Genomic DNA, 25,933 nt, shown 5'->3' on the forward strand with positions numbered 1-25,933 from the left:
CCCATGTGGCAGGAACTCTCACCAGACTAGAGAAGCACATGCTAAGGACTCCTTTATTTGGAATGGCAGCATCCATTTTCTTCATGGTATACCCTGGATTAATCATCTCCCTCCAAAAACAAGCAAACAAACAACATATGAACTTCTTCTCCTAATGTATAAACCTAACAAGATGCAGGAGACTAAACACTGTACCATTAGCAATGCAAGGTTTATACCTCCACTTCTCTGTACATTAAAGTCTTTCTTGAGTTGTGTCATAGAAGATTTAGAGGCAAAAGCCTGCCTTCTAATCAGAATATCTTAACCACCATTCTGATTTAGTCCATGTTATCTATCTTCCTCATCGCTCCTCAAGGCAGCCCTTTTCATTCCTACATAATTGATTCTCTCTTTTTTTTTTTTTTTTTTTTTTTTTTAATTTAATAGCCTTTTATTTACAGGATATATGCATGGGTAACTTTACAGCATTAACAATTGCCAAACCTCTTGTTCCAATTTTTCACCTCTTACCCCCCCACCCCCTCCCCTAGATGGCAGGATGACCAGTGGATATTAAATATATTAAAATATAAATTAGATACAAAATAAGTATACATGACCAAAACGTTATTTTGCTGTACAAAAAGAATCAGACTCTGAAATATTGTACAATTAGCTTGTGAAGGAAATCAAAAATGCAGGTGTGCATAAATATAGGGATTGGGAATTCAATGTAATGGTTTTTAGTCATTTCCCAGAGTTCTTTTTCTGGGCATAGCTGGTTCAGATCATTACTGCTCCATTAGAAATGATTTGGTTGATCTCGTTGCTGAGGATGGCCTGATCCATCAGAACTGGTCATCATCTAGTATTGTTGTTGAAGTATATAATGATCTCCTGGTCCTGCTCATTTCACTCAGCATCAGTTCGTGTAAGTCTCTCCAGGCCTTTCTGAAATCATCCTGTTGGTCATTTCTTACAGAACAGTAATATTCCATAATTTTCATATACCACAATTTATTCAGCCATTCTCCAACTGATGGACATCCATTCAGTTTCCAGTTTCTAGCCACTACAAAAAGGGCTGCCACAAACATTCGTGCACATACAGGTCCCTTTCCCTTCTTTATAATCTCTTTGGGATATAATCCCAGTAGTAACACTGCTGGATCAAAGGGTATGCACAGTTTGATAACTTTTTGAGCATAGTTCCAAACTACTCTCCAAAATGGTTGGATTCGTTCACAACTCCACCAACAATGCATCAATGTCCCAGTTTTCCCGCATCCCCTCCAACAATCATCATTATTTTTTCCTGTCATCTTAGCCAATCTGACAGGTGTGTAGTGGTATCTTAGAGTTGTCTTAATTTGCATTTCTCTGATTAATAATGACTTGGAGCATCTTTTCATATGACTAGAAATAGTTTCAATTTCTTCATCTAAGAATTGTCTGTTCATATCCTTTGACCATTTTTCAATTGGAGAATGGCTTGATTTTTTATAAATTAGAGTTAATTCTCTATATATTTTGGAAATGAGGCCTTTATCAGAACCTTTGACTGTAAAAATATTTTCCCAGTTTATTGCTTCCCTTCTAATCTTGTCTGCATTAGTTTTGTTTGTACAAAAACTTTTCAGTGGTATAATTGAAATTTTCTATTTTGTGATCAGTAATGATCTCTAGTTCTGCTTTGGTCATAAAGACCTTCCCCTTCCACAGGTCTGAGAGGTAAACTATCCTGTGTTCCTCTAATTTATTAATAATTTCATTCTTTATGCCTAGGTCATGAACCTATTTTGACCTTATCTTGGTGTACGGCGTTAAGTATGGATCAATGCCTAGTTTCTGCCATATTAGTTTCCAATTTTCCCAGCAATTTTTATCAAACAGTAAGTTCTTATCCCAAAAGCTGGGATCTTTGGGTTTGTCAAAGACTCATAATTGATTCTCTATCTTACTCCCAATAGGAGGTATTCCAAAGTTATTCTCTTTCCTCCTCAACCCCCTCACACTTTGCTTTCCACAGTTCTACCTTGCCAGTTGCCTTTTGACATTTCAAACTGAATGTCCCAAGGATATCTTAAATTCTTAAATTCAGCACATCTAAAACTGAACTCATTATTTTTCCCCCAAGCCCTCCCCCCTCTTCCTAAGGGAAGGGACCACAATCCTTTCATTGTCCAAGTTCTTAAACTTATGTCCCGGGTTTCTCACTCTCCCTCATATCCAGTCAAATTTCAACATCTTTCTCAGCATCTCTCAAATCTCGGCAAATGCCTTCTCTCCACTCCCATAGATTTAATTCGGACCTTCATCATCCTTCATCTGAACTACTGGATTAACCACCTTATTGGTCTCCTTGTTCCAACTCTTTCCTCACTGCAGTCCATCCTATATACACTATATAGGATATATACATCCTATATATACAAACAAAGTTGTGTTTCTTAAGCGCAGATGTGACCTATTCATTCCATTCCACTGGTTTCTTGTTGTCTTTATGATAAAAGGTGAAGTCCTCTCTTTGGCTTTTAAAGCCCTATATAATCTGGTTCCACTATACCTTTGCAGCCTCATTGAACATTATACTTCCCTCCCTCCAGCCAAACTTGATTCCTGTCTAGTTTTTCACACATGATATATACTTTCTCCCATAATTGTGCCTTCATACTGAATATCTCTCATGGCTGAAAAGCATTGCCTTTTTGCATCCACCTCATAGAGTTCCTTTTCCCTTACAACAACACTTAGGTATCATCTGCATGGAGCCTTTCCTAATCCACTTGTACCCGCCCTCCAAACCTACCTTATATTTAATGACTTTGTATATATTTGTCTTTGTTCACTTTATATTTAAGCTTTCTTTGCTTCCATATATTTATTTGCTATCTCCCTCTTTAAAATGTAAGTTCATTGCAAATAGGGATTGTAAGTTACAGAGCCTGCCACATACCAGGTACTTCATAAATGCCTTTTGATTTGATGAGCATGGCTAGACTAGAAAAAAGAAAAACATGAAAGACAGTTCAGATTCTAAATATATGACCACTCATTTTATCTCTATAATAATGTAGCTTATAGTCTGCTAGCGTGATTGGCTAAATTTATCTTTTTTAAAAACTGCTCTCAAAAATACTGCCAAATATTTGTATGAGAATATGCAATATCATGGTACCACTTACATTGATTGTACTTTTTAAAGTTCATAGATGCTTTATGTGTATGCTTTTGGTTGTTTGGGGGTGAGGGACCAGGAGGTTTCTGCACCTGAGATTTCATGGCGGTGAGGGAGGGGTGAATCTTGTTGGGGAGATACCTTCCAGTCATGCAGGATAATTGGCCCCTATTGTGAGAGTTGCCTAGGGCACTAAGAGGTCACGACTTGGATTTAGAGCTTCCTGGCTTGAAGGCTAGCCCTCTAAGCTATCCTAAGATCTTGCTTCTCTTTCATTATATGAACCTTTTCAAAATGCAAACTGTACTTGAAGCTCCTCAGTTCTTGATTGTCTAGGTAAATATTTCACTAGACTGTAATCCCCATCAATTTGGGTACTCCCTGTGTGGTAGATTAGCCCATCCATGCCTCTTTTTTTTTTCATTTCTTGTGCATATCGCCCTTTAAATTGAAGGGGTTTTTTGTTTGTTTGTTTTTTGCTAAGGCAATTGGGAGATTAAGCAACTTGCCCAGGATAACACAGCTAGGAAGTGTTAAGTGTCTGAGATCACATTTGAACTCGGGTCCTCCTGACTTCAGGGCTGGTGCTCTACCCACTGCACCAACTAGCTGCCCCCTAAATTGAAGATTTTAGACATGATGCTCTTGAGCTGCCCATATTATATACATTATACTTTGTCACGTGAAATATCACCCTCTTTCTCCCGTCCTACATGTTATCGAAGGTACCACTTTCATTGTGTCTTTTTAAAAGAAAAATACAATTAGAGCAAAACTTGAAAAATATACTCTAGTGCAGGGGTCCTCAAACTTTTTAAATAGGGGGCCAGTTCACTGCCCCTCAGACTGTTGGAGGGCTGGACTATAGTACAAACAAAAACTTTGATAGGCCTTTAAATAAAGAAACTTCATAACCCTGGGTGAGGGGGATAATCGTCCTCAGATGCCGCAGGGCTGTAGTTTGAGGACCGCTGCAGTGAGTACTTCCCAACACTTCATGCTGGGATTTCCACACAGATTCAGGCATATGGGTACATCTTTGTCCTATAGCTGTCGCATGAGCAGTCATGAAATTTCTGGAGCCGGGTTTTCTTCATTGTAGTATCATGTCCGAGGAGACATAGAAGAGAAGATTGATAATCATCATTACTTGGATTTTCCAGACAGGGTATCCTCGTGGCCTAGATCCTGGCTTCACCTCCTGCCCATTTTATCTCAGAGAGCACTGATCTCAGCCCACCAATTTCCTCTCTCCAACTAAATTAAGTGACATGGTATATTCATGCAGTCTATAGCTCCCAGCCCAGGGAATAAGATATATTCTTTTATATATATAGCTTGAAACATATTTCAAACAAGGGGGGCAATTTGCAGGATAGAATTGTGTGTCAAATGGAGATGGACAATAGCATTGTGCCACCTCTCTGCTTCCAAGTAAGGCGATGAGGAGAACGACAGTGTCCGAGAGAGCGAGTGAATGAGTAAACAGGAGCAGGTGATAATTATCACCATCTTGTTGCCATCTATTCTAGCTCTCCTTTAACACTGATAATCAGAATGGAATTGATGAACCCCTTTGGGTAATATGTCATTACAGTTTGCCATCTTGACTTGGTACTATGCTAACTTAAAAACAGCAGTGTTTTCCAGCCTTGTTTTGTAAATTAATACTTTTCTTCTCCATTCTTAGTTAGAGATCCTGTGCTCCGTCAACATTCTTCAGTTTATATTCATCGCCTTAAGACTGGACAAGATCATCCATTGGCCCTGGCTAGTATGTATCTCTCTCTCTCTCTCTCTCTCTCTCTCTCTCTCTCTCTCTCTCTTTTGCTCTCGCACTCGCTCTCTTTGGTAATTGCTTTTTAAACTCTTAATGGATATAAAGTTTACTTATAATTCCCTATTTGGTTAGTCAAAGGGAAGGAAGCCAGTGAGGAAAAATGAATCACAACCAGCATGAGTAAAGGTGAGTTTTACAGGCTTCATTTAAATTCTTTGGTGTTGAATCTCTTATTGGAAGCCATTACTGAGGACTACTTTATATCTGCAGCCACATCTAGGTGCTCTTTGTGTGAAAGCAAATACTAGGGTTTAGGACCTGTCAGGTCATGAATGATACAGAAACCATGATAACACAGACCTAGTCTCAGACAAAGTGATTAGTGATTCAGAATTAATTGTGTGAAGGACCAAAATTTCAATTTCTTCTTCATTTTTTTTCTTTTTTAATTTTTATTTTTGCCAGTTATGTGTAAAAACTATATTTTTGAGCAGTTATACATGTACATTCATTTTTTCCCCATGTTTCCTTATGAAATCATATTGGAAGAGAAAAATCAGAACAAAAGGAAAACATTATGAGAGGGGGGGAAAAAAAAGAAATGAGCGTAGCATGTGTTGATTTACATTCAATCTCCATAGTTCTCTCTTTGTATGCAGATAGCATTTTCCATCCAAAGTTTATTTCGATTGCCTTGGATCACTAAAATCATTGAAAAGAACCAAGTTGATCATTGCACAATCTTGTTGTTGCTGTGTACAGTGTATTCCTCCTTCTGTTTCAGCATCAGTATGTATAAATCTTTCCAGGCCTTTCTAAACTCAGCTTGTTCATTTTTTTTATAGAATAGTAATATTCCGTTACCTTCATACGCCACAACTTGTTCAGACATTCCCCATTTGATGGACATCTCCTCATTTTCCAATTCTCTACCACCACCAAAAGAACTGCTACAAACATTTTTGTGCACAGGTCCTTTTCCCCTTTTTAAGACCTCTTTGGAATACAGACCCAGTAGAGACACTGCTAGATCAAAGGGTATGCACAGTTTGATAGCCCTTTGGACATAGTTCCAAATTGCTCTCCGGAATGATTGGATCATTTCACAACTTCTCCAACAATGCATTAGTGTCCCAGTTTTCCCACATCCCCACATCATTATCTTTTCCTGTCATCTTGGCCAATCTGAGAAGTGTGAAATGGTACCTCAGAGTTGTTTTTAATTTGCATTTCTCTAATCAATAGTGATTTAGAGCATTTTTCAAGACTACAGATGACTTTAATTTCATCATCTGAAAATTGTCTCTTCATGTCCTTTGACCATTTATCAATTGGGGAATGACTTGTATTCTTATAAATCCAATTTATTCTTTAGTCTGTGATCATGGACTTATTAGAGCTGGTAGGGACCTTACAGTTTATATTAACCTTCTCATTTTACAGTTGAGGAAACTGAGGCCCATAGAGGAGAAGATACTTGTCTGTACTTATTTATAATTGTAATAAGAGGCAGAGCTCTAACATATGGTGCAGTTAGAAGTGATTGGATAGATAATCAGTCCTTGAGCATTTGTGTGCCTCAGCATATGAAACAATACTATACAATAGGCCTAGATAAAATTACAGCAGTTAAAGGAGAATTCACATCTCTATCCTGGTTATTTTCCATTCCTTCTACTCTGGGTATATCTTATATCACATGTTGTCGCACCCATTAGTATGTAAACTTGGGGGCAGGGACCATGTTTTTGCCTTTCCTTATCTGTAAAATGATAGGGGCAGACTAGATGATTTCTAAGGTCTCTTTCAGTTCTCTTGCTGTGATCATAGGAAAGAGCAAGTAATAAAGGGAAATAACAATCATATCTATTAACAAGCTACACAAGAAAGGAATCAGTGACATGCCTGGACAAGGCAGCGCCAGAACTATGCAACAAAATTAACTCTCAAGAATAAAGGAAAGGGGCAGCTATTTGGTGCAATGGATAGAGCCCCAGCCCTGAAGTCAGGAGGACCTGAGTTCAAATCTGGTCTCAGACACTTAACACTTCCTAGCTATGTGACCCTGGGCAAGTCACTTAACCCCAATTGCCTCAGCAAAAAAAAAAAAAAAAAGAATGAATAGAGGAGTGTGTGTGTGTGTGTGTGTGTGTGTGTGTGTGTGTGTGCACACATTTTATATACATAAATATACCCCTATAAATATGTATATTTTATATACATAAATATGCCTGCTTGAGGGAGGTGAAGGGAAAGAAAAAAGAAGATAAGAATAAGTACACAGCAGAAAACAAAAGAATATCTATAAGGAAGCAAAGAAAAGATGGACAGTTCTCAATACAATGTCTTCAATTATTATATAGGCTTTCTTAAAATGGAAATTTGTTATTACATATTTTGAATCTTTCCTTATGTTTTACTGTGCACATAACTATTTCTTTTTCTTTTTGTGTCTTTTTTTTCTTTTCTTTTGTTTTTTTCTATTTTGCATTTAAATTTAAAAATATATATATATATATATTTTTTTTTTAAAGAGCAGGGGAAGAATCAATGAAGGCAAATGGTAATCCCTTACTGGACCCCTGCTGGGTCACTTCATGCCTTGGGCTGGTAAAATATTTGTTAGTAAGGTACGTTTAACACAGTCTAAAGTCAGACTCGCCTCACCCTGAATTCATCATAAGGAGTAATATGTTCATTCTCATATCTTTTCAGAAAGGTCGTTTAAAGCAAAAAGGTTTTTAATCTTTTTTTGTGTGTTCCATGGACACAATAATGTGTGTGTGCGTATTTTTTTTTTTTTTTTTTTTTTTTTTTGCTGAGGCAATTGGGGTTAAGTGATTTGCCCAGGATCACACAGCCAGGAAGTGTTAAGTGTCTGAGACCAGATTTGAACTCAGGTCCTCCTAACTTCGGGGCTGCTGCTCTACCCATTGAGCCACCTAGATGCCCCACAGTAGTATATTTTAATGCATAAAGTAAAATACAGCTAGGTTACAAAAGAACCAATTAGATTGAAATACCAGCATCAAAATATTTTCCAGGTTGAGAAGCCCTGCAACAGGCAGAGGTTCTCAAGTATAATTTCATGCACAAAGGCTGGAGAACATGAGGACTGCAGAGAATGTTGCTTGGAAAAGAGCAGGTTTGAATTAGATCAGGATGAAGTCTTCATTATATACATTCAGGGGATCATCTACCCAACTGACAAGGTTTTCATAATGATCCATGTACGAACACTATGAATGAGTAAAATTCGTGATCCAAGTGCAAGTTACCAGGTTTTTTAACACTGCTGATAACTTGAGCTTTTTCCCAAGGCCTACCACAAAATGCCTAACCTATAAAGAGCTCTTTCCTTCTTTTTTTCTCCAGGTTGTTTGTGTGCCTTTGTGGATATTGATGTCCTTTTTGTGCCTGGTCGTGCTGTATTACATAGTTTGGTCTGTCTTATTCTTGCGCTCTATGGATGTGATTGCAGAACAAAGAAGAACACACATAACCATGGCTATCAGCTGGATGACGATTGTTGTGCCGCTGCTTACGTTTGAGGTAGTTATTCCAGTGTTTTTTAAGCAAGCCGTTGTGATCCAGAAAGTCAGATGTCCTGTTTTCTGATGCCAGCCTATAAAAGTGGGAAAGCATTGTGCTTTTTTCTTGCTTTAATGCAAAGGCATCATTCACTTATGGGAATAAGAAGGCTACATTCCTGTGAAAAATGCTAACAATTAAAACTTAAAATTTGGCAACTTCTGCTGAAGTGCTCCTCTCACGCCAGACCATAGTATGGAGGGTGATCCTGAAGTCTCAGAAGCTAGCTCAGTGAAGTGTTAAGGTCTGGCAGCTTCTACCGATCTGGAAAGGCTTTAAGTACTGACCCAAGTGCAGATTGTCTATTATCTGAAGACCAAGCTAGCTGATTTCAGAAAGCCTCATCACCAAATGGTTGGCCAACAGGTGATGAATGTATTTGAGTCACAGCAACTCATGACAACCTAATCCATTATGGAGACTTGAGATCTCCATCAGTGGACTGAATGTGTATGTGCCTTGATCACTCCAGCTTCTTGAAATAAAAAAATAACTCGCAAATAGTGGTTTTAGCTTTGTGTAGGCAGCCCAGGAATAGAGAAGTCAAAAAGGTGGATTTTTCTGAAAGGTAGACAAGGTTCTGAATGTCCCCTTCCCTACCACCCTCTATTAATAATGCTAGACTTGACATTGCTTAATAGATCTCTTGCTTCTGACTTCATCTGCCATTTCTAAATGTTTCTGAACAGATTATGTTGAAAACTTTTTCTTTTAGATTCTGCTAGTTCATAAACTGGATGGCCATAATACATTCTCATGTGTGCCTATATTTGTCCCACTTTGGCTTTCATTAATAACTCTAATGGCAACAACTTTTGGACAGAAAGGAGGCAATCACTGTAAGTCAATATCATGGAAAATACTTAAGGATTTTAAATTTTGACCAGCTGTTGTATATGACAACTTTAATGGTGCTATTTAAGAAGAGAGGTAGCTTGACATAGTAGAGAGAGTCAGCCTTAAAGTTCAAGTCCCACCTTTAATACGTACTGGCTGAGTGACATTGAGCAGGGTCGGAGCCCACCAACGCTCCCAGATCCGGCAGTGAAACCAGATTAAAGTATCATTAGGAAATATTGAACAAAATAAGTACAGAAAAATATAGATAGCATTTTATTTCCAAAAGAATTCGGGATGTAGCCCACGGAAAACCTCATGAAGGGACTAGTGGTCCCTCCTTCTATTTGAATTTGACACCATTGATCTAGGTAACTCCATTAAAATTGCAAGTTGCATAGAAGGTGCTAGTCTGCTTTTGTAGAGGAAATAGCCTCACCTGGAAGTTTCCTCCACCAATGAAATTACAAATTTTGTCTCTATCCATATTTAAATGGGCTATAACCTTGTGAGGAAAAACTAATGGGGATTTCATAAATAAAGGACAAGACAAGTTCTTATTGGTAGTTGGAAATTGGAAAAATGTTTTGTTAAGTCAGGAAACTTTAAAAAAAAAAAAAAGACTTTTAGCTTTCTTTTTTTGCTACTTTGGGAACTGTATATGACTGAGATCTCCAGGATCATATATATATATACAGTCCCATATCCCAGGGAGCATCACTGCCTGAGCCAGACTCAGGTATCGTACTAGAAGCTACCTAAGACCAAGGTAGAACTTAACAAGGATTCACTGTTCTGGAGATTCCAGAGCTTCCTGTAACTATGGATCTTTTTTTTTTATATCTATATATCTATATAGATATATAGATATATAGATATATATAGATATATAGATATATATATAGATATAGATATATATAGATATAGATATAGGTTTAAAGTTATTTATTTAGGGCAGAAGTTCTTACTCTGGAATCCATGAATTTATTTTCTCCTAAATGTTTTGATAACTGCATTTCAACATAATTGATTTACTCTGTAACTCTTTTATTTTTATTTATGTTCACTTATATTATTTTATTTATTTTACATTTCGAAACATGATTCCAAATGCCTTGTATGGTCAGGTGTGAAATAAGACACATTACAGAAATATTTGTGTGTCTTGTGACTTGAAATTTAACAGATGAGGAAACCTCAAAGCATGCTCAGCATCCATCTCAGACTCTTTGAGAGGTGTTTCTGCTTAATTTTTTCAGGGACTATACTCTGGGGATGGTGTCATTTGAGGGATTGGGTGGGACCTATTATGTCACAACTAACTGAGTGAAAAAGTTTTGGGGTTTTTTAAATACAATCGGAAGCTAGTTTCTAATAGCTACCCTTTGATTCATTTGAAACAAATAATGCATCTTATTCTCACTCTGGAAAAATAGTTAGCAGGAGTCTTAGAAAAAAGACATTTCTACATATCCGAAGATAAAATATCCTTTATTTATCTTTGTGATCATATTCCTAATTTTCCATTAGAAAATCAAAAATGCATAAATACCATTTTAGTATAGACTACAGCACTATAAACTTGTTTTAAAAATGAATTTTACTTGACCTACTTTTTAAAATTGAATTCTTCTTTTCAGGGTGGTTTGGAATTCGTAAAGATTTCTGTCAATTTCTGCTTGAAATCTTCCCTTTTCTAAGAGAATATGGAAATATATCATACGATCTACATCATGAAGAAAGTGAGGAAACAGAAGAGACGCCAGTTCCGGAACCTCCAAAAATTGCTCCTATGTTTCGAAAGAAGACTAGAGTAGTTATTACACAGAGTCCTGGAAAATATGTCCTTCCACCTCCAAAATTAAACATAGACATGCCAGATTAAGTTGAAATTCAGGAATCGGATGAACGGTGTGTGGCATAAAAGATACACAAGACAAATGTCTTCTACGTTACTTTACCTACATTCTAAACTGGAATTGGAAATAAGAGTCAAATCTTTTCATCTCATGCTTTAAATAAATATCACAGCCACTAGTAAACCATCAGTATATAATATATAGATATTGACAGTTATTTTAATATATGTCTGTGTGCGAGTCTGACACTTAAAAAGTTTCTATCAGCAAGTAAATGGATTTTCTTAAAAGAGTGAACAATGGGGTACCCGCCTAGTTGTTTTTTTTTTTTTTTTTTTTTTAATGCTGCCATACCTTTCAAAAGTAGTCCTAGTCTCAGTGGTGAAACGTAATCTACAACCAGCATAAATATTTCTCTATTCCACTACTTGTTTCAAAGCGTCATATGCATTATTTTTAGTGTTAAGATTTTCTTTGGGCATGCTCTTAGCGATCTTTAATGGTCTAACTGGTGAAACCTTTCTAATGGAGTGACTCCATGCCTGTATAGTATTTATATGAACGTTTTAGCAATGTGTAATATATTCTGTTAAAATTCTAGTCTGTATATATAATTATATTGTGTTAAAATATTTTTAAAAGCCTATATATGAAGATATATGTTCTATTATGAAAGAAATCCTTTCAAGTCTTTTAAAAATATTAATGTGTGTCTGTCGGGTATGGGAACTTATTAAAAAGGTAGTTGACATGACCACAGAAACTGAAAAACGTGTTGATTTGAAATTCAGGTGGTTTTATATATATATATATATATATATATATATATTTAGGACTATACTAATCGGTCAGTGGAGACAATTTCAAAGCTTGTTACATCACATTCTCAGATTCGGTACTAATTCCATTTGGAAACAGACAGTCATAGCTTTTACTTGCCTATGACCTTCCTGTCGTCTTGATGCGATACCAGACTGTACAGACCGCAATTTACCCTTGTCATCCCCACCCGTGTGACAGATTTGCCCTTAGGACACTGAAAATTAGAAAGAAATGGCACATCCATTTCCAGAAGGCTTGAAATCACAGTTTACCGATAAAAGAAAGCATTAATTGTCATTGGAATACAGAGAGGTGACCAAGGTGGGAGTTGCGAAGATTAAACATACATAGATCAGGATTGTGTTGTAAGGTCCGAAATGACTTCATGGCGATAGGGAATGCTACACCGGTTCAGCTGCTTTGGACAAACGAATTGAAAAGTAATTTATTAGTATTATCCCAGTGTGGAGAAGAAATCAGATTCCTCCACCATAACAACCTTGTGACTGACTACATATGAAATAATTTTTCCTCAGGATAGATCCGAAGGCGTTTGTTTGATTTGACAATATAGGCGACTTTTTTTATTTGTCTGAATTCTGTGTAATATAAATTATGTAAATAACTAAAACCTTTGCACTGGCCTAGGGACAGCTATGTTCTGTTGGGAGCTTGGGGGGGGGGGGGCGGGAATGTAGTTTTTCCAGTTTTGTGTGTAAAAACCTGAGCTAAAATTCACTATTTTTTCCCTCTACATGGCTGTTCAATAAACTGGTTCCTCATTTTTCATGTGCACATCGTCTAACTTGTTTTGTGTGATGGTCATAAAATCCATTAGTTTTACCCTTCCAGTGTGCTGTTGCCATAATAGACCCGTGAAGTACAAGAGGATGGGGAGGAGTCCCTAAAGAGAAGCTCTTTCTTCTGAAGGGTTATCACTGACCTCCTCTGAGGTCAACTCTGAGGACCTCCTCTGAGTTAACATTCCTCCGGAAGTGTAGTAGGACCTTAGTTGGGCTCAGATAATTAACTGGGTGACTCGCACTGCATACAAGCCCCTGGCCCATTTCAGTCCATCTCAGAAGCTGAAAGGCTGTCGGGAAAGTGGCCCACCTCTCCCTCATCCTCTGTCATACACTGGTGGAGAACCTGCTGTGAAATCATTCCTACATGATTTGGTTCTAAGTCATACAGACCCATGAAGCTCCTTCATCCTAATCAGTTCAGTCCATCCTTAACCTCAGTTTATCTAGAGATCCCATTCCATTGTGAGTGAGTTCCAATTGTTAGAAAGTTTTACCTTTCCTAACAGCTGGCATTTCTATGGAACCCTAAGGTTTATCTTAGGCTGTGATTTTGGTGCTATCGTGATTCTCGGATGAGCAGACTTGAGGCTTAGAAATATGTGACTTGCTCAAGGTCACCCAGCCGGTAGGGTCTGAGGTAAAATCTGAATCCAGATCTGCCCGGCTTTGATATCGACAGATCTTGTTGTCTTGCTGCCCTGCTACTGTCTCGTTTAAGGAACAGAAATCTCCTTAAAACTCCAGATCTTGTTCTTAATTTTTCCCTCTGGAGTTAAATAGAAGTGTAAATAAAAAACCGACAACCTGTCGACTGCTTGAACCCACTATGATGAAGGAGCTACAGGTGAAAAATGAGGAATTAGCAAATTAGTGTAAGCCCTCCCCCTGAGATTCCAGGCTCAATGGCACTCGGTGTATTTTTCCCCATGTCAAAGAATTGCTTTATCAGCACTTGAGATTTCTGGACAGCAACAAACATTTCCTCTGCCCTTCAATAAAATATCCATAGTAGTTTGCTAATTGGGTTTGTACCTTGAATTGGTGGAAAACTGTCATATGCTCAAGTGCTGCAATTACCCAGAAATAAGTCCCACTCGAGGTACCTCACATGACAAAGCTAGTCACAACGAGTAAAATAACCATACTTGGGTCTTATTCTAGAACCACAGGAAGAAATTCATTAAGTGAGAGTTCTCTTAAAAGCACCGTGATGTTTTGGTGAGAGGGCTGCCCTTGAAATCAGTAAAACTCCATTTCAATTCTGCCTTGGAAACACTGTGAGGCTACCCAAATCTGTTAATTTATTTTTAATACACATTGTTTTACGAAGCATGTGAAGTGGAGAAGACAATCAGAGCGAGAGTGAAAACCAGGGGAGAAAAAAAGGGCAGAAAAAGAAAGTGAACATAATGTGTGTTGATTGACATTCAGTCTCCTTAATTCTTTTTCTGGATGCAAAAGGCATTTTCTGTCCAAAGTCTATTAGGATTGCTTTGGATCACTGTACCCACAAATCACTTTAACTAGAGCTTCTTCAACTTTTCCCACTCGTGACCCCTTTTAACTCAAGAAATTTTTATGATATGTAGCTATATAAAATATAAAAGATAGAAAATAAACGCCTGTTGATAATAAACCATCGTTTCGCAACCCCTATATTCACTTACATGAGGTCGCAACCCAGTTTACGAAGCTTTGACTTAAACTCCCCGAGTCTGGGGTCAACTAAGATTATTACCACATAGAAGCGAGTTGCACTCCCCCCCGGGGGGAGGGATCATTAAGCCCTTGACATTAATTCATTAAATTAGAATTTATAAGTTTTCACAATTCAAAAGGAAAATTATACATTCCCACTAAGTTAATTGGAACAATTAAGTAAATTTTCTCTAGGAAGTCAAAAAAATCCCACCTTTTGGGGCTCTTAAGTGAAAGACTTGAGCAGGACATGGGGGAGAGAAAGTCACAAGATGTGAGTTCAAATTCTAACTAAGACACTTCTAGTCGTGTAATCCTGAGAAAGTCATCATCTCCTGGGCCTCAGTTTCCTCAGATATAAAAAGAAAGAGATGCATTTGGTAGCTTTTAATGTCCCTTCCAACTCTAAATGTGAGCTTTAGTGTGGCCATATTTCAGTCAAAAGGAAACCCCCCAAATTGAACAGTTCTGTTTCTTTGGGGCGGGTGAGGAGGCAGAATACTGTTTCTTTTTTGTTGTTGTTAATGTTAAATTAGTAAATTAATAAATGATTATATCTTTATATAATGATATATATGATATATAGGTAAAGATAAATAATATCGTTACCCTTAGGCTCTTTTATTTCTAAATCAGCAGTTCTTCCTAGCCTTCATTTGTGTGTGTCAAGTATTTTTTTTCTTTTTTTTTTTTTTTTATTAAATAACTTTTTATTGACAGAACCCATGCTAGGGTAATTTTTTACAACATTATCCCTTGCACTCACTTCTGTTCTGATTTTTCCCCTCCCTCCCTCCACCCTCTCCCCCAGATGGCAAGCAGTCCTATACATGTTAAATAGATTACAGTAGATCTTGGACACAATATATGCGTGCAGAACCCAACAGTTTTCTTGTTGCTCAGGGAGAATTGGATTTAGAAGGTAAAAATAACCCGGGAAGAAGAACAAAAATGCAAGCAGTTTACATTCATTTCCTAGTGTTCTTTCTTTGGATGTAGCTGCTTCTGTCCATCCTTGATCAATTGAAACTAAGTTAGATCTTGTCTTTGTTGAAGAAATCCATTTCCATCAGAATACATCCTCATACAGTGTCGTTGTTGAGGTATATAATGATTTCCTGGTTCTGCTCATTTCGCTCAGCATCAGTTCATGTAAGTCTCGCCAATCCTCTCTGTATTCGTCCTGCTGGTCATTTCTTACAGAACAATAATATCGCATAACATTCATATACCCCAATTTACCCAACCATTCTCCAATTGATGGGCATCCATTCATTTTCCAGCTTCTGGCCACTACAAACAGGGCTGCCACAAACATTTTGGCACATACTGGTCCCTTTCCCTTCTTTAGTATCTCCTTGGGGTATAAGCCCAGTAGAGACACTGCTGGATCAAAGGGTATGCACAGTTTGATAACTTTTGGGGCATAATTCCAGATTGCTCTCCAGAATGGCTGGACGTATTCATGTGTGTCAAGTATTAAAGATTTATACCTCAAATTTGCTTCTTCTTTAGCAGTTAAAGGAAATATATGAGAATGCTGAATATTCCTAAAATTTAAAAGTCCTTAGTACCTTTTTCATTGAATTGGGGGGGGGGTCAGTTTTCTCATGGAGGAAAAAAATTAATTTAGACACAACTCAGTCTTATACATTGTCCATTTCCTCGGCTTCTACAGTACAATCCTAGGTGGTAAATTTTGGTGTATGTTGTCTAAATTTCTATTGCACGGGGAGGGAGAAATCCAGAAAACCTCTCAGCATCATATGATAAGCCTCACAATTCAATTATTATCTTTTATCCAAAACTCAATCCATTTCATTATCTGATCTAAATTACTCTTTAGTTCTTCTGGTTCATTGGTACATTGCTGGGCAGGCGGTGTACCATTTCATGCTTGTAGGAGCCCATAACTTCATAAAGAATTTGCAAGATTTCATACTGAATATTGTTTTGTGGTATCCTTACACTATAATCCCTCTTTTTTTTTTGCAATCATTTATTTATTAGATACTATAATATATATTTATTACAAAATTATAAATGACATTATATGTGATAATTACAATTATAAATTTATATATATATTATATAAATATAATTACAAATATAAATGTATATATATAATATATCATTAATATTTACAAAGCATTTTACAGCTGTCATCCCATTTATTTTATTTTTTTTTATTATAGTAACTTTTTATTGACAGAATCCATGCCAGGGTAATTTTTTTTACAATATTATCCCTTGTACTCACTTCTGTTCCGATTTTTCCCTCCCACCCTCCATCCCCTCCCCTAGATGGCAAGCAGTCCTATATATGTTGAATATGTCCTAGTATATCCTAGATATGTTGTATGTGTGCAGAACCAAACAGTTTTCTTGTTGCACAGGAAGAATTGGATTCAGAAGGTAAAAATAACCTGGGAAGAAAAACAAAAATGCAAACAGTTTACATTCATTTCCCAGTGTTTTTTTCTTTGGGTGTAGCTGCTTCTGTCCATCATTGATCAATTGAAACTGAATTAGGTCTCTTTGTCAAAGAAATCCACTTCCATCAGATTACATCTTCATACAGTATCATTGTTGACGTATATAATGATCTCTTGGTTCTGCTCATTTCACTTAGCATCAGTTCATGTAATTCTCTCCAAGCCTCTCTGTATTCATCCTGCTGGTCATTTCTTACAGAACAATCATATTCCATCACATTCATATACCACAATTTACCCAACCATTCTCCAACTGATGGGCATCCACTCAGTTTCCAGCTTCTAGCCACTACAAACAGGGCTGCCACAAACATTTTGGCACATACTGGTCCCTTTCCCTTCTTTAGTATCTCCTTGGGGTATAAGCCCAGTAGTAACACTGCTGGATCAAAGGGTATGCACAGTTTGATAACTTTTTGAGCATAGTTCCAAACTACTCTCCAGAAGGTTGGATTCGTTCACAGCTCCACCAACAATGTATCAGTGTCCCAGTTTTCCCGCATCCCCTCCAACAATCATCATTATTTTTTCCTGTCATCTTAGCCAATCTGACAGGTGTGTAGTGGTATCTCAGAGTTGTCTTAATTTGCATTTCTCTGATTAATAGTGATTTGGAACAAACACTCTTTCACATGAGTGGTAATGATTTCAATTTCATCATCTGAAAATTGTCTGTTCGTATCCTTTGACCATTTATCAATTGGAGAATGGCTTGGGTTCTTATAAATTAGAGTCAGTTCTCTATATATTTTGGAAATGAGGCCTTTATCAGAACCTTTCACTGTGAAGATGTTTTCCCAGTTTGTTACTTCCCTTGTAATCTTGTTTACATTAGTTTTGTTTGTACAGAAGCTTTTTAATTTGATGTAATCAAAATTTTCTATTTTGTGCTCAATAATGGTCTCTAGTTCGTCTTTAGTCACAAATTTCTTCCTCCTCCACAAGTCCAAGAGATAAACTATCCTATGTTCCTCCAATTTGTTTATAATCTCATTCTTTATGTCTAAATCACGGACCCAGTTTGATCTTATCTTGGTATACGGTGTTAAGTGTGGGTCCATGCCTAATTTCTGCCATACTCATTTCCAGTTTTCCCAGCAGTTTTTGTCAAATAATGAATTCTTATCCCAAGAGTTAGGATCTTTGGGTTTGTCCAACACTAGATTGCTATAGGTGACTATTCTGTCTTGTGAACCTAACCTGTTCCACTGATCAACTAATCTATTTCTTAGCCAATACCAAATGGTTTTGGTGACTGCTGCTTTATAATATAGTTTTAGAGCAGGTACAGCTAGGCCACCTTCATTTGATTTTTTTTTATTAATTCTTTTGAGATTCTTGACCTTTCATTATTCCATATGAATTTTGTTGTTATTTTTTCTAGGTCATGAAAATATTTTCTTGGAAGTCTGATTGGTATAGCACTAAATAAATAGATTAGTTTAGGGAGTATTGTCATCTTTATTATGTTCGCTCGACCTATCCAGGAGCACTTGATATTTTTCCAATTGTTTAAGTCTGACTTTATTTGTGTGGAAAGTTTTTTGTAATTTAGCTCATATAATTCCTGACTTTCCTTTGGTAGATAGATTCCCAAATATTTTATGCTGTCGACAGTTATTCTGAATGGAATTTCTCTTTGTATCTCTTGCTGTTGGATTTTGTTGGTGATGTATAAAAATGCTGAGGATTTATGGGGATTTATTTTATAACCTGCAACTTTGCTAAAGTTATGGATATAATCCCTCTTTTCAAGACTGGCATATAATACAGAATTATCTGTTTGAAGCCCCAAAATTCTATGAAACCATCATTCAGGGAGGAAATCATGGCCATGGTGATCAACAATAACTCCACCTTCTTTCCTTTGATTTTCAAACTTAGCATCTAACTGGGACATTCAGGGTCTTCATCAAAGCCGTCACATAACTGTCCTTTTGGGGCTAAATCGTCCACGTTAAGGTACGTCGGCCCCGTTCTTGAGGCAAGGGGATTTGGGGTGTCAAGTATTCAAGATTTTCATCTGTTTTCTTATATCGGCTTATTTTTTAGCAGTTAACTGGGGTAAATGGTGGTCCAGAGTGGGCTTTCCAAGCCCTGGTACAGCTGTGAGCAGGATGTTGGGCAGCTCTCCACAAGGGAGCAGCAGGCAGACGGGGCTAGGCAGGAGCTGATGGGTAAGCCCCAGGGATGTTACTTTTTGAAGAACATTTTGTTTTCCACCCAGAATCAGTAGCAAAATGATCACGTCTTATTGTAATACTTTTGACAACGGGGAGAGCATCTCTTGTAATTTATGCTGATTATTGTTGCTTGTTCTTCTGCTTCTGGTACTACCCCACAAAAAGATACAGATCAGGATAACTGGAAATGGCTCTGGATGCTGTGAGAGACCTTGGTCTTTTTCAAGTTGAAGTCTAACAGGTCTCAGCTTGACTGAGATAATTCCCAATCACCGATTAAGGCTAGCTAAGAAATGGAGCAGAGAATGGCCTCTTTTGCCTAGTCCCCCCCCCAAAAAAAAAAATAAAAAAAACACCAATCTGGTGTTTCCCCCCCCCCCCAGATAGCTCTGGTGGGGAAAGTGAGGCAGATGCCCTTGGCCGGGCCTCCCTCATTTCAGTCCAACTTACCTGCTGGTCATGGCACCACCTCCCCGATGGCAAGGGAGGGTAAGGGACAAATGACAACCCCAAATACAAAGGATTAGGACCTTCTAGTCCTGTGGTGCAAAGCAAGATAAGTTCCTCTGGGATGGGTTTAGAGGAAGAGATCGGGATTTTTGGTGAATGTTGCTGGGAAAAAATGTGCTGACACTATTCCCCGAGAGAACGTGGGCAGTTCACTTTCCCTTCCATTTGGACGGAACACCAGAACCCACCGCCCTATTTTGTTACTGTTTCTGTGCCTTGGTGTTTTCTTTTTAAAAATGAATGGATCCATTTTGCTTAAACCCAGTCTACCGTGAGGGTATGTGCTTTCTGAGCCAGGCAAGGAAGCCAGTGAAGCCAGTGACAGTGGAAGGTGCCTTGAATTGGGCTTCGGGGGACCCTAGTCCAAATCCTAGCTCTTCCACTTCTCTTTGTGACCTTAGACAAGTCACTCTGTCCCAGGCCTCGAGTTTCTTCATCTATAAAGGGAGACACTTGGACTGGGTGGCACCTAAGCTCCTTTCCAGCTGTACATCTACGGTCCTATGACTGGCTGCCTGACCTTTATTGCATGTGGCTGTTCGGGGACCGATCTGCAAATGGCATTTTTCTTTTTAAAGAAGCGTGTACCCCAAATTGTGGCCTGCCCGAGAACTCGGGGCGCCCCGTAAAGGATTTCTGGGCCTGCAGTTTCCTTTGGGGAGTAACAGAGAGACCCCCCCGGCTTTGGGAAATAAAAGGCTTAGAATATATAGCTCGGGGAGAGGGCAAAGAGTAAATGAGCTTTCCCTTCTGGGCTATCAGCTTGACCGGGAGCCAGTTCTAGAGCTGAGAGATCAGTGACTGGCTTAACTATCCCTTCCAGCTCTGTCCATTAGAAGGCTCTCCCTTCAGTATATGAAATCAGGCTTATGGAAAACCTTCCCTTTTTCCCAGGGGTCAGGAGCCCCCCTGGGAATGGAATCTTCAGGGCTGACAGGTGGCTTTAAGGGGCCCTGGTCTGAGGGACTTGTTTAGCCTAAGGGTTATTGTGGTGCCAAGGAGGAAACCCAAATTATCCCGTGATGTCACCTGCCGTCCCTTCTGGGGAGCAACGTAAAGATTGGCAGCTTTAGGGAACGAGATGCTTTGTACATCTCCAGCTCGGCGCCAAGGCGAAAGGTCAGTTCGTTTTCCTCCCCGTGCTGCTCCCGCTGACGGGGAGCCGGCTCCAGAGATAAGAACTCCATAACAATGTTGCTATCCATTAGAACTCCGTCCATTAACTGGATGAAATTATGCTGCTATATAAACTTGGCTTTTTCACGGCGCTGAGCAGCACATCGAAAGGGATTTTCAGAGCTGACAGGTGGCTGGAAGGAGCCCTCATCTCTCAGAAACTTATTTAGCCCAATCGCCATCGCGGGGCTCCCAGGGAAGCCAAATCATCCTGTGATGTCAGGGCTGGGAGACCGGAGACAACCATTGTGATGTCCTAGGCTCACTTGAAGTTTCTTGCTAACTGTCTTTTAGCCTGCTCACTCGCTGGCAAGCCTGAGCACACTGCATGCCTGCAGCACAGTAAGAAGCCCAGGAGAGACTCAGAGATTAAACATGGAGTCGGAGAAATCCGAATCTGAAGAACATTTTCCTGGAGGGGAAGCCACAGACACAGAGCAGAGCAGCCACTCGACTTTTTCTTCTGCACCTCCGGAGGAAGGTGAGATCCCAATTATGGACGCTGACCTGAGGGCTCTGGTGGAAGAGAGCGCTTTTCAGGCTCTGACCGAAGGACCTTTGGCCAAAAGAACATGCTTCTCATTTGCCACCGAAAGCCTGGCGATGGAGGAAAGTGAGTTTTTCTCCCTCACCTTCCCTCGCAAGCTCTGGAAGATCGTCGAAAGCGACCGCTTTCAGTCAATCTGTTGGAACGAAGACGGGACCTGCATCGTGATAGACGAGGAGCAGTTCAAGGTGGAGATTTTAGAAAAGAGGAGCGCCATCAGGATCTTCGAGACCGACTGCATGAAGAGTTTCATCCGCCAGCTCAACCTCTACGGCTTCAGCAAAGTCCGGCAAGACGTGGAGAGATCTGCCTCCCTGCAGGAATTTCTGGTGGAAGAAAGAGCAGCTTGTCCACTCAACAAGGTAACTTCCATCACCTGGGCCGGGGCCGGTTCATTCAATGGAGTGATGTCATTTCACTGATGTCAAGAAGGGCCTTGGTTTGGCTCCCTTGGGTTTCAAATGCAAAAGGGAAGTTGATTTTGAGCAGTAGGAGTTTTGCCCTGCCAAATCCGACGGCTATAGCGTCCGGCTAAAGGGGGGTGGCTTTCTCGGCTTTGGCTCCCACGCCATCGCTCTGAAACTTGGGGGCATTTTGACAAAAGCCTTGCTCTAAAGTCTTTTAGGTGCCATTTGATCGTTAGCTAAACATACAGGATGTGATATCCTGGATCCTATGTAGAACAGAATGATAGAGGGGTACTATATAGTCTATTCCTCTAATACCCACTAAGTAAACTAAGCTAAGAACAATATAGGATGTTATTATTAGAATATCACAGGATATAATGATGGTCATGGGGGATCATTTGCATGAGAATCGCTCCATTCGTGTTGCCAGAGTGCTGACGTTGGGCTTGGAGCAAGTATTTCAGTGCAGTAAAATGGCACTTTAAATGATGGGAAATGAGGAGGGCTAGCACGTTGAACTAGGACATGATGGAGAGCCATTCAAACCTTCCGGTGCCTGCTTCGCAGCTTTGCGGGGTTTTCCCCGAGCCTTTCCCACTCGGGAATTGGGGAAGCTGGTGTGATCTGGCCTGCACTTTACCCTGCCTTGACCCACAGTTTTTCCAAGAAATTCCCACTGAGCGCGCTGAGACTAATCTGCTCAACTGTGAATTGTTTTAGGGAGAGGATTCTCTGGCTTCTGGTCTCGGCACCTTTGCCAGTGTTAGAAAGCGAGGATCTGTGCAAAGAGATTTGCTTTCCGTGGGTTGTATGTCTAGCTATTGACCACGTTAGAAATAGAAACGAATTTTGTGGACCCTGCCAAAGACCGCCTCCCCCCCCCGCCCCCACCCCCAGAATTCTCCGGTCCCCACTTGGGAGCACCACCGCTCTGGGGAGCGAGAGAAGGAGGCAGCCCGAGGCTAAGGGTTGGGAGACCGAGGGTTAAGCAGCTCCCCCAAATCTGTGATTTGCAAGGAGGAGAGCGTGAGCTGGATCTCTGCGGCTACAAGCTTTTCCTCGGTTATCTCGGATTGGTTTTTTTTTTTTTGGTTTTAGTTAAGCGTGCAACCCCAGTTTTAAAAGAGGCTGCCCTCAGTTGCTCTCAAAGATGAAGAGAAGAGTGGGGGTGAAAAACACAAGCGGCCATCCTTCCTTGCCGACCCCGAGTCCCGGCGAGAGCTCCGGCCAAGAGCAGCACCCGAACCCGGAGGACCCGATGTGTGCCCCCGCCGGCAAGTGCGCGAAGAAGCGCAGCGCCGCCACCGCCGCCGCCGCCGCCGCCGCCGCAGCCTCTGCCTGTTGTACGGCCGCCTGCTGTGCCTCTGCCTCCACCTGGTTTCACCCCTGTCCCGCCTCCGCTTCTACCTCTGTGACTTCGTCTGCCCCACCTGTCCGCCTCTGCCTCCTCTACTTTTGCCTCCATCTCCACTTTTGCCTCGGTCTCCACCTCTGCCCCCTCTCCCGTCTCTTTTCTTGCTCCCGCTGTGGCTTCTACTTCCCGAGAGACGGGGCCCAGAAGCGCGGAGGCGAAACCGGGCGGCGGAAAGAAGGTCGCTCCCGGCAACGGCGGCGCGCTGGTCCGAGGGGGCTTCCCCGCCGGGCCGCTCCTGAGCGGGGGGTTCCCGGCGCCCGCCAGGCTCAGCCAGTTCGGCCCCTTCCACCTGCCCCCCCTGATGGGCCACCGGCCCCTGCCCCCCGAGGGGCTGGCCGCCCCCGCCTCCCTCTTTCACACCCTCCACGGCGGCTCCCTGCGGCCCATGATGTACCCGGCCATGTATTCGGAGCTGACCGCCTTCCAGACGCACGTGGCCGGCCTGCTGCCCTTCTGGGGCCCCTGCTACTCCATGCCCATGGTGACCACCACGCCGGCCGGGGCGCCCCCCATATCAGACTGCCCGCCACGAAGGAAACGCGCACCCGAGGGTTGAGGTTTGATCCTCTTTCCCGGGGGGTTAAGCCCCCCAACGCTCGTCCCCCTTTTTTTTGAGGACATTCCATCAGATCTCAAGAATAAAATTTGTGGCTTCTCTCCTGGTTTTTCTTCTTTCTCTCGGCTCTCCCCATGGGGATGGGGTATGGGAGGGAAGGGGGACTTGGGGGGAGAGATTTAGGAAATGGAAGAGATGTGGGGGGAACAGAGATTGTGGGGAGGAAAATTGGGGGTAAGTGAGAGGGATATGGGGAAGAGATGGGGGGAGGTTTTGAAGGGAAATGGGGAAGGATGGGGGGGAGGCCGGGGAGGAAATGGGGGAAGAGATGTGGGAGGACAGAGATTGTGGGGAGAAAAATCAAAGAAAATATGTAGGGGTAGAGATGGAGAAAAATGGGGGGTGGGGGGAGATGTGGGTAGAAAAAAAGTGGGGGGGAGACTTGGGCAAGAAATTGGGAAAGATGGGGTCCGGAATTGGGCAGAGTTGGGGAAAAGATGGGGGCAGGAATTTGGGGGGGAAAATGGGAAAGAGGAAGAGATTGTGAAAGAAATGGGGAAGAGAGGTATGGAGAGAGATTGTGGACAGGGAAATGGGGGAAGAGATGTGGGGGCTATTTTGGGGACGAAAATGGAGGAAGAGATGTAGGGGGCACAGACTGTGCGGAGGGAAATGGAGAAGAGATGGGGGCAGAGACTGAGGGCAGGAAAATGGGGAAGAGATGTGGGGGGCAGAGATTGTGGGGAAGGAAATGGAGGAAGAATGGGGGGCAGAGATTGGGGGGGACATAGAGAAGAGATGTGGGGGGCAGAGATTGTGGGCAGAAAAATTGGGAAAAGATGTGGGGGGCAAAGATTGTGGTTGGCAAAATGGGGATGAATGGGAAGAGATTGTGGGTGAAAACAGGAAGGAGGGAGGAGATTATGGGAGGGAAAGGAAGAGATGGGGGGAAGATTGGCCAGCAAAAAAAGATGGTGGGAGAGAGATTGTGGACAGGGAATTGGGGGAAGTGATGTGGGGGGGGGGAATTGTGGACAAGAAAATGGAGAAGAGATGTCAGGATAGGAGGGAGGAAGGGGAGAATTAGGGGTAGAGATTGAAGGGAAAAGGGGAAAAGGGGAGAGATGGGGAGGGGAATGGGTGAAGAGATGTGGGGGTGGAGATATATGGGAAAGAATATCAATGATAAGATGTGGGGGGCAAAAATTGTGGGGAGGGAAATGAAGGAAGAGATGTGGAGGGAGAGATTGTGGGGAGGGAATTAGAGAAGAGATGTGGGGTGAGAGATTGTGGGGAGGGAAATGGAGAAGAGATGTAGGGGCAGAGATTGTGGGTAGGGAAATGGGGGAAGAGATGTGGGGGCAGGGATTATGGAGGGGAAATGGAGAGTTGGGGACAGAATTATGGGTAAAGGGAAAATGTGGGGGATTGGGTTGGGTCTCAAAAGGGGGATGAGATGTGCAGACAGAGATTGTGGGTAGGAAACTGAGGAAGAGATGTGGGGAGAGAGATTATGGGGAGGGAAATGGAAAAGAGATGTGGGGGGCACAGATTGTGCTCAGCAAAATGGGGGAAGAGATGGTGGGAGAGAGATTGTGGAGGGAATTGGGGGAAGTGGGGGGGGATTTGGGGTCAGCAAAAAAGAGAGGGGGAGAGATTTGCAGGGAATGGGGAAGAGAAGGGGGAATTATGGGCAAGAAAATGGAAAAGAGATGTCAGGGATAGAGATTGTGTGGAGGGAATTGGGAGAAGAGATGTAGGGGGTAGAGATGTGAAGGGGGAAATGGGGAAAAAATGGGAGAAAAATGGGGGGGAAAGAAGAGAGGGGGAGATTTGGGGAAAAATACAAACAGATGGGGGGCGAATTGTGGGGAGGGAAAAGGAAAGGGATTTGGGAGAGATGGGGGGGAAATGAAAGAAGTGGGGCAAAAGATGGGGAAGGGGAAAAAAGGGGAAAGGGAGTTGGGGGACAAAACAGGAAAAAGGGGCAAGAATTTGGCCCAGAAATGGGAAAAAAAAGGACTGTGGCGCAAAATGGGGGGATGTGGGAGGAAAGAGATTGTGGGAGGGAAGGGGAAGGATGGGGGCA

The 25,933-nt window shown here is 41.2% G+C and overlaps 2 protein-coding genes and 1 pseudogene across 3 annotated transcripts in view; 2 read left to right on the forward strand and 1 right to left on the reverse strand.

Moving 5' to 3' along the window:
- TMEM185A (transmembrane protein 185A) overlaps positions 1-12,756 on the forward strand; it is a 28,354-nt gene extending 15,598 nt beyond the window's left edge. For both annotated transcript variants that reach the window (XM_031945221.1, XM_031945222.1), the window contains 4 exons: positions 4,851-4,934; positions 8,316-8,492; positions 9,247-9,370; positions 11,009-12,756. In XM_031945221.1, the coding sequence (XP_031801081.1) occupies positions 4,851-4,934; positions 8,316-8,492; positions 9,247-9,370; positions 11,009-11,253 (630 nt within the window). In that variant the 3' untranslated portion in view covers positions 11,254-12,756. The remainder of the gene's footprint in view (positions 1-4,850; positions 4,935-8,315; positions 8,493-9,246; positions 9,371-11,008) is intronic.
- A 3,572-nt stretch (positions 12,757-16,328) lies between these two features.
- Positions 16,329-21,099, reverse strand: LOC116420358 (annotated as a pseudogene).
- Positions 20,372-23,844, forward strand: LOC116420359 (heat shock transcription factor, X-linked-like). Its single transcript, XM_031945066.1, is given in 4 exon segments — positions 20,372-21,826; positions 22,927-22,936; positions 22,978-23,303; positions 23,305-23,844. Coding segments are annotated over 4 exon segments (1,410 nt in total). The 5' UTR covers positions 20,372-21,292.
- Positions 23,845-25,933: the final 2,089 nt, after the last annotated feature.

The sequence above is a fragment of the Sarcophilus harrisii genome, chromosome X, assembly GCF_902635505.1.
Source record: "Sarcophilus harrisii chromosome X, mSarHar1.11, whole genome shotgun sequence".
Lineage (NCBI taxonomy): Eukaryota > Metazoa > Chordata > Mammalia > Dasyuromorphia > Dasyuridae > Sarcophilus > Sarcophilus harrisii.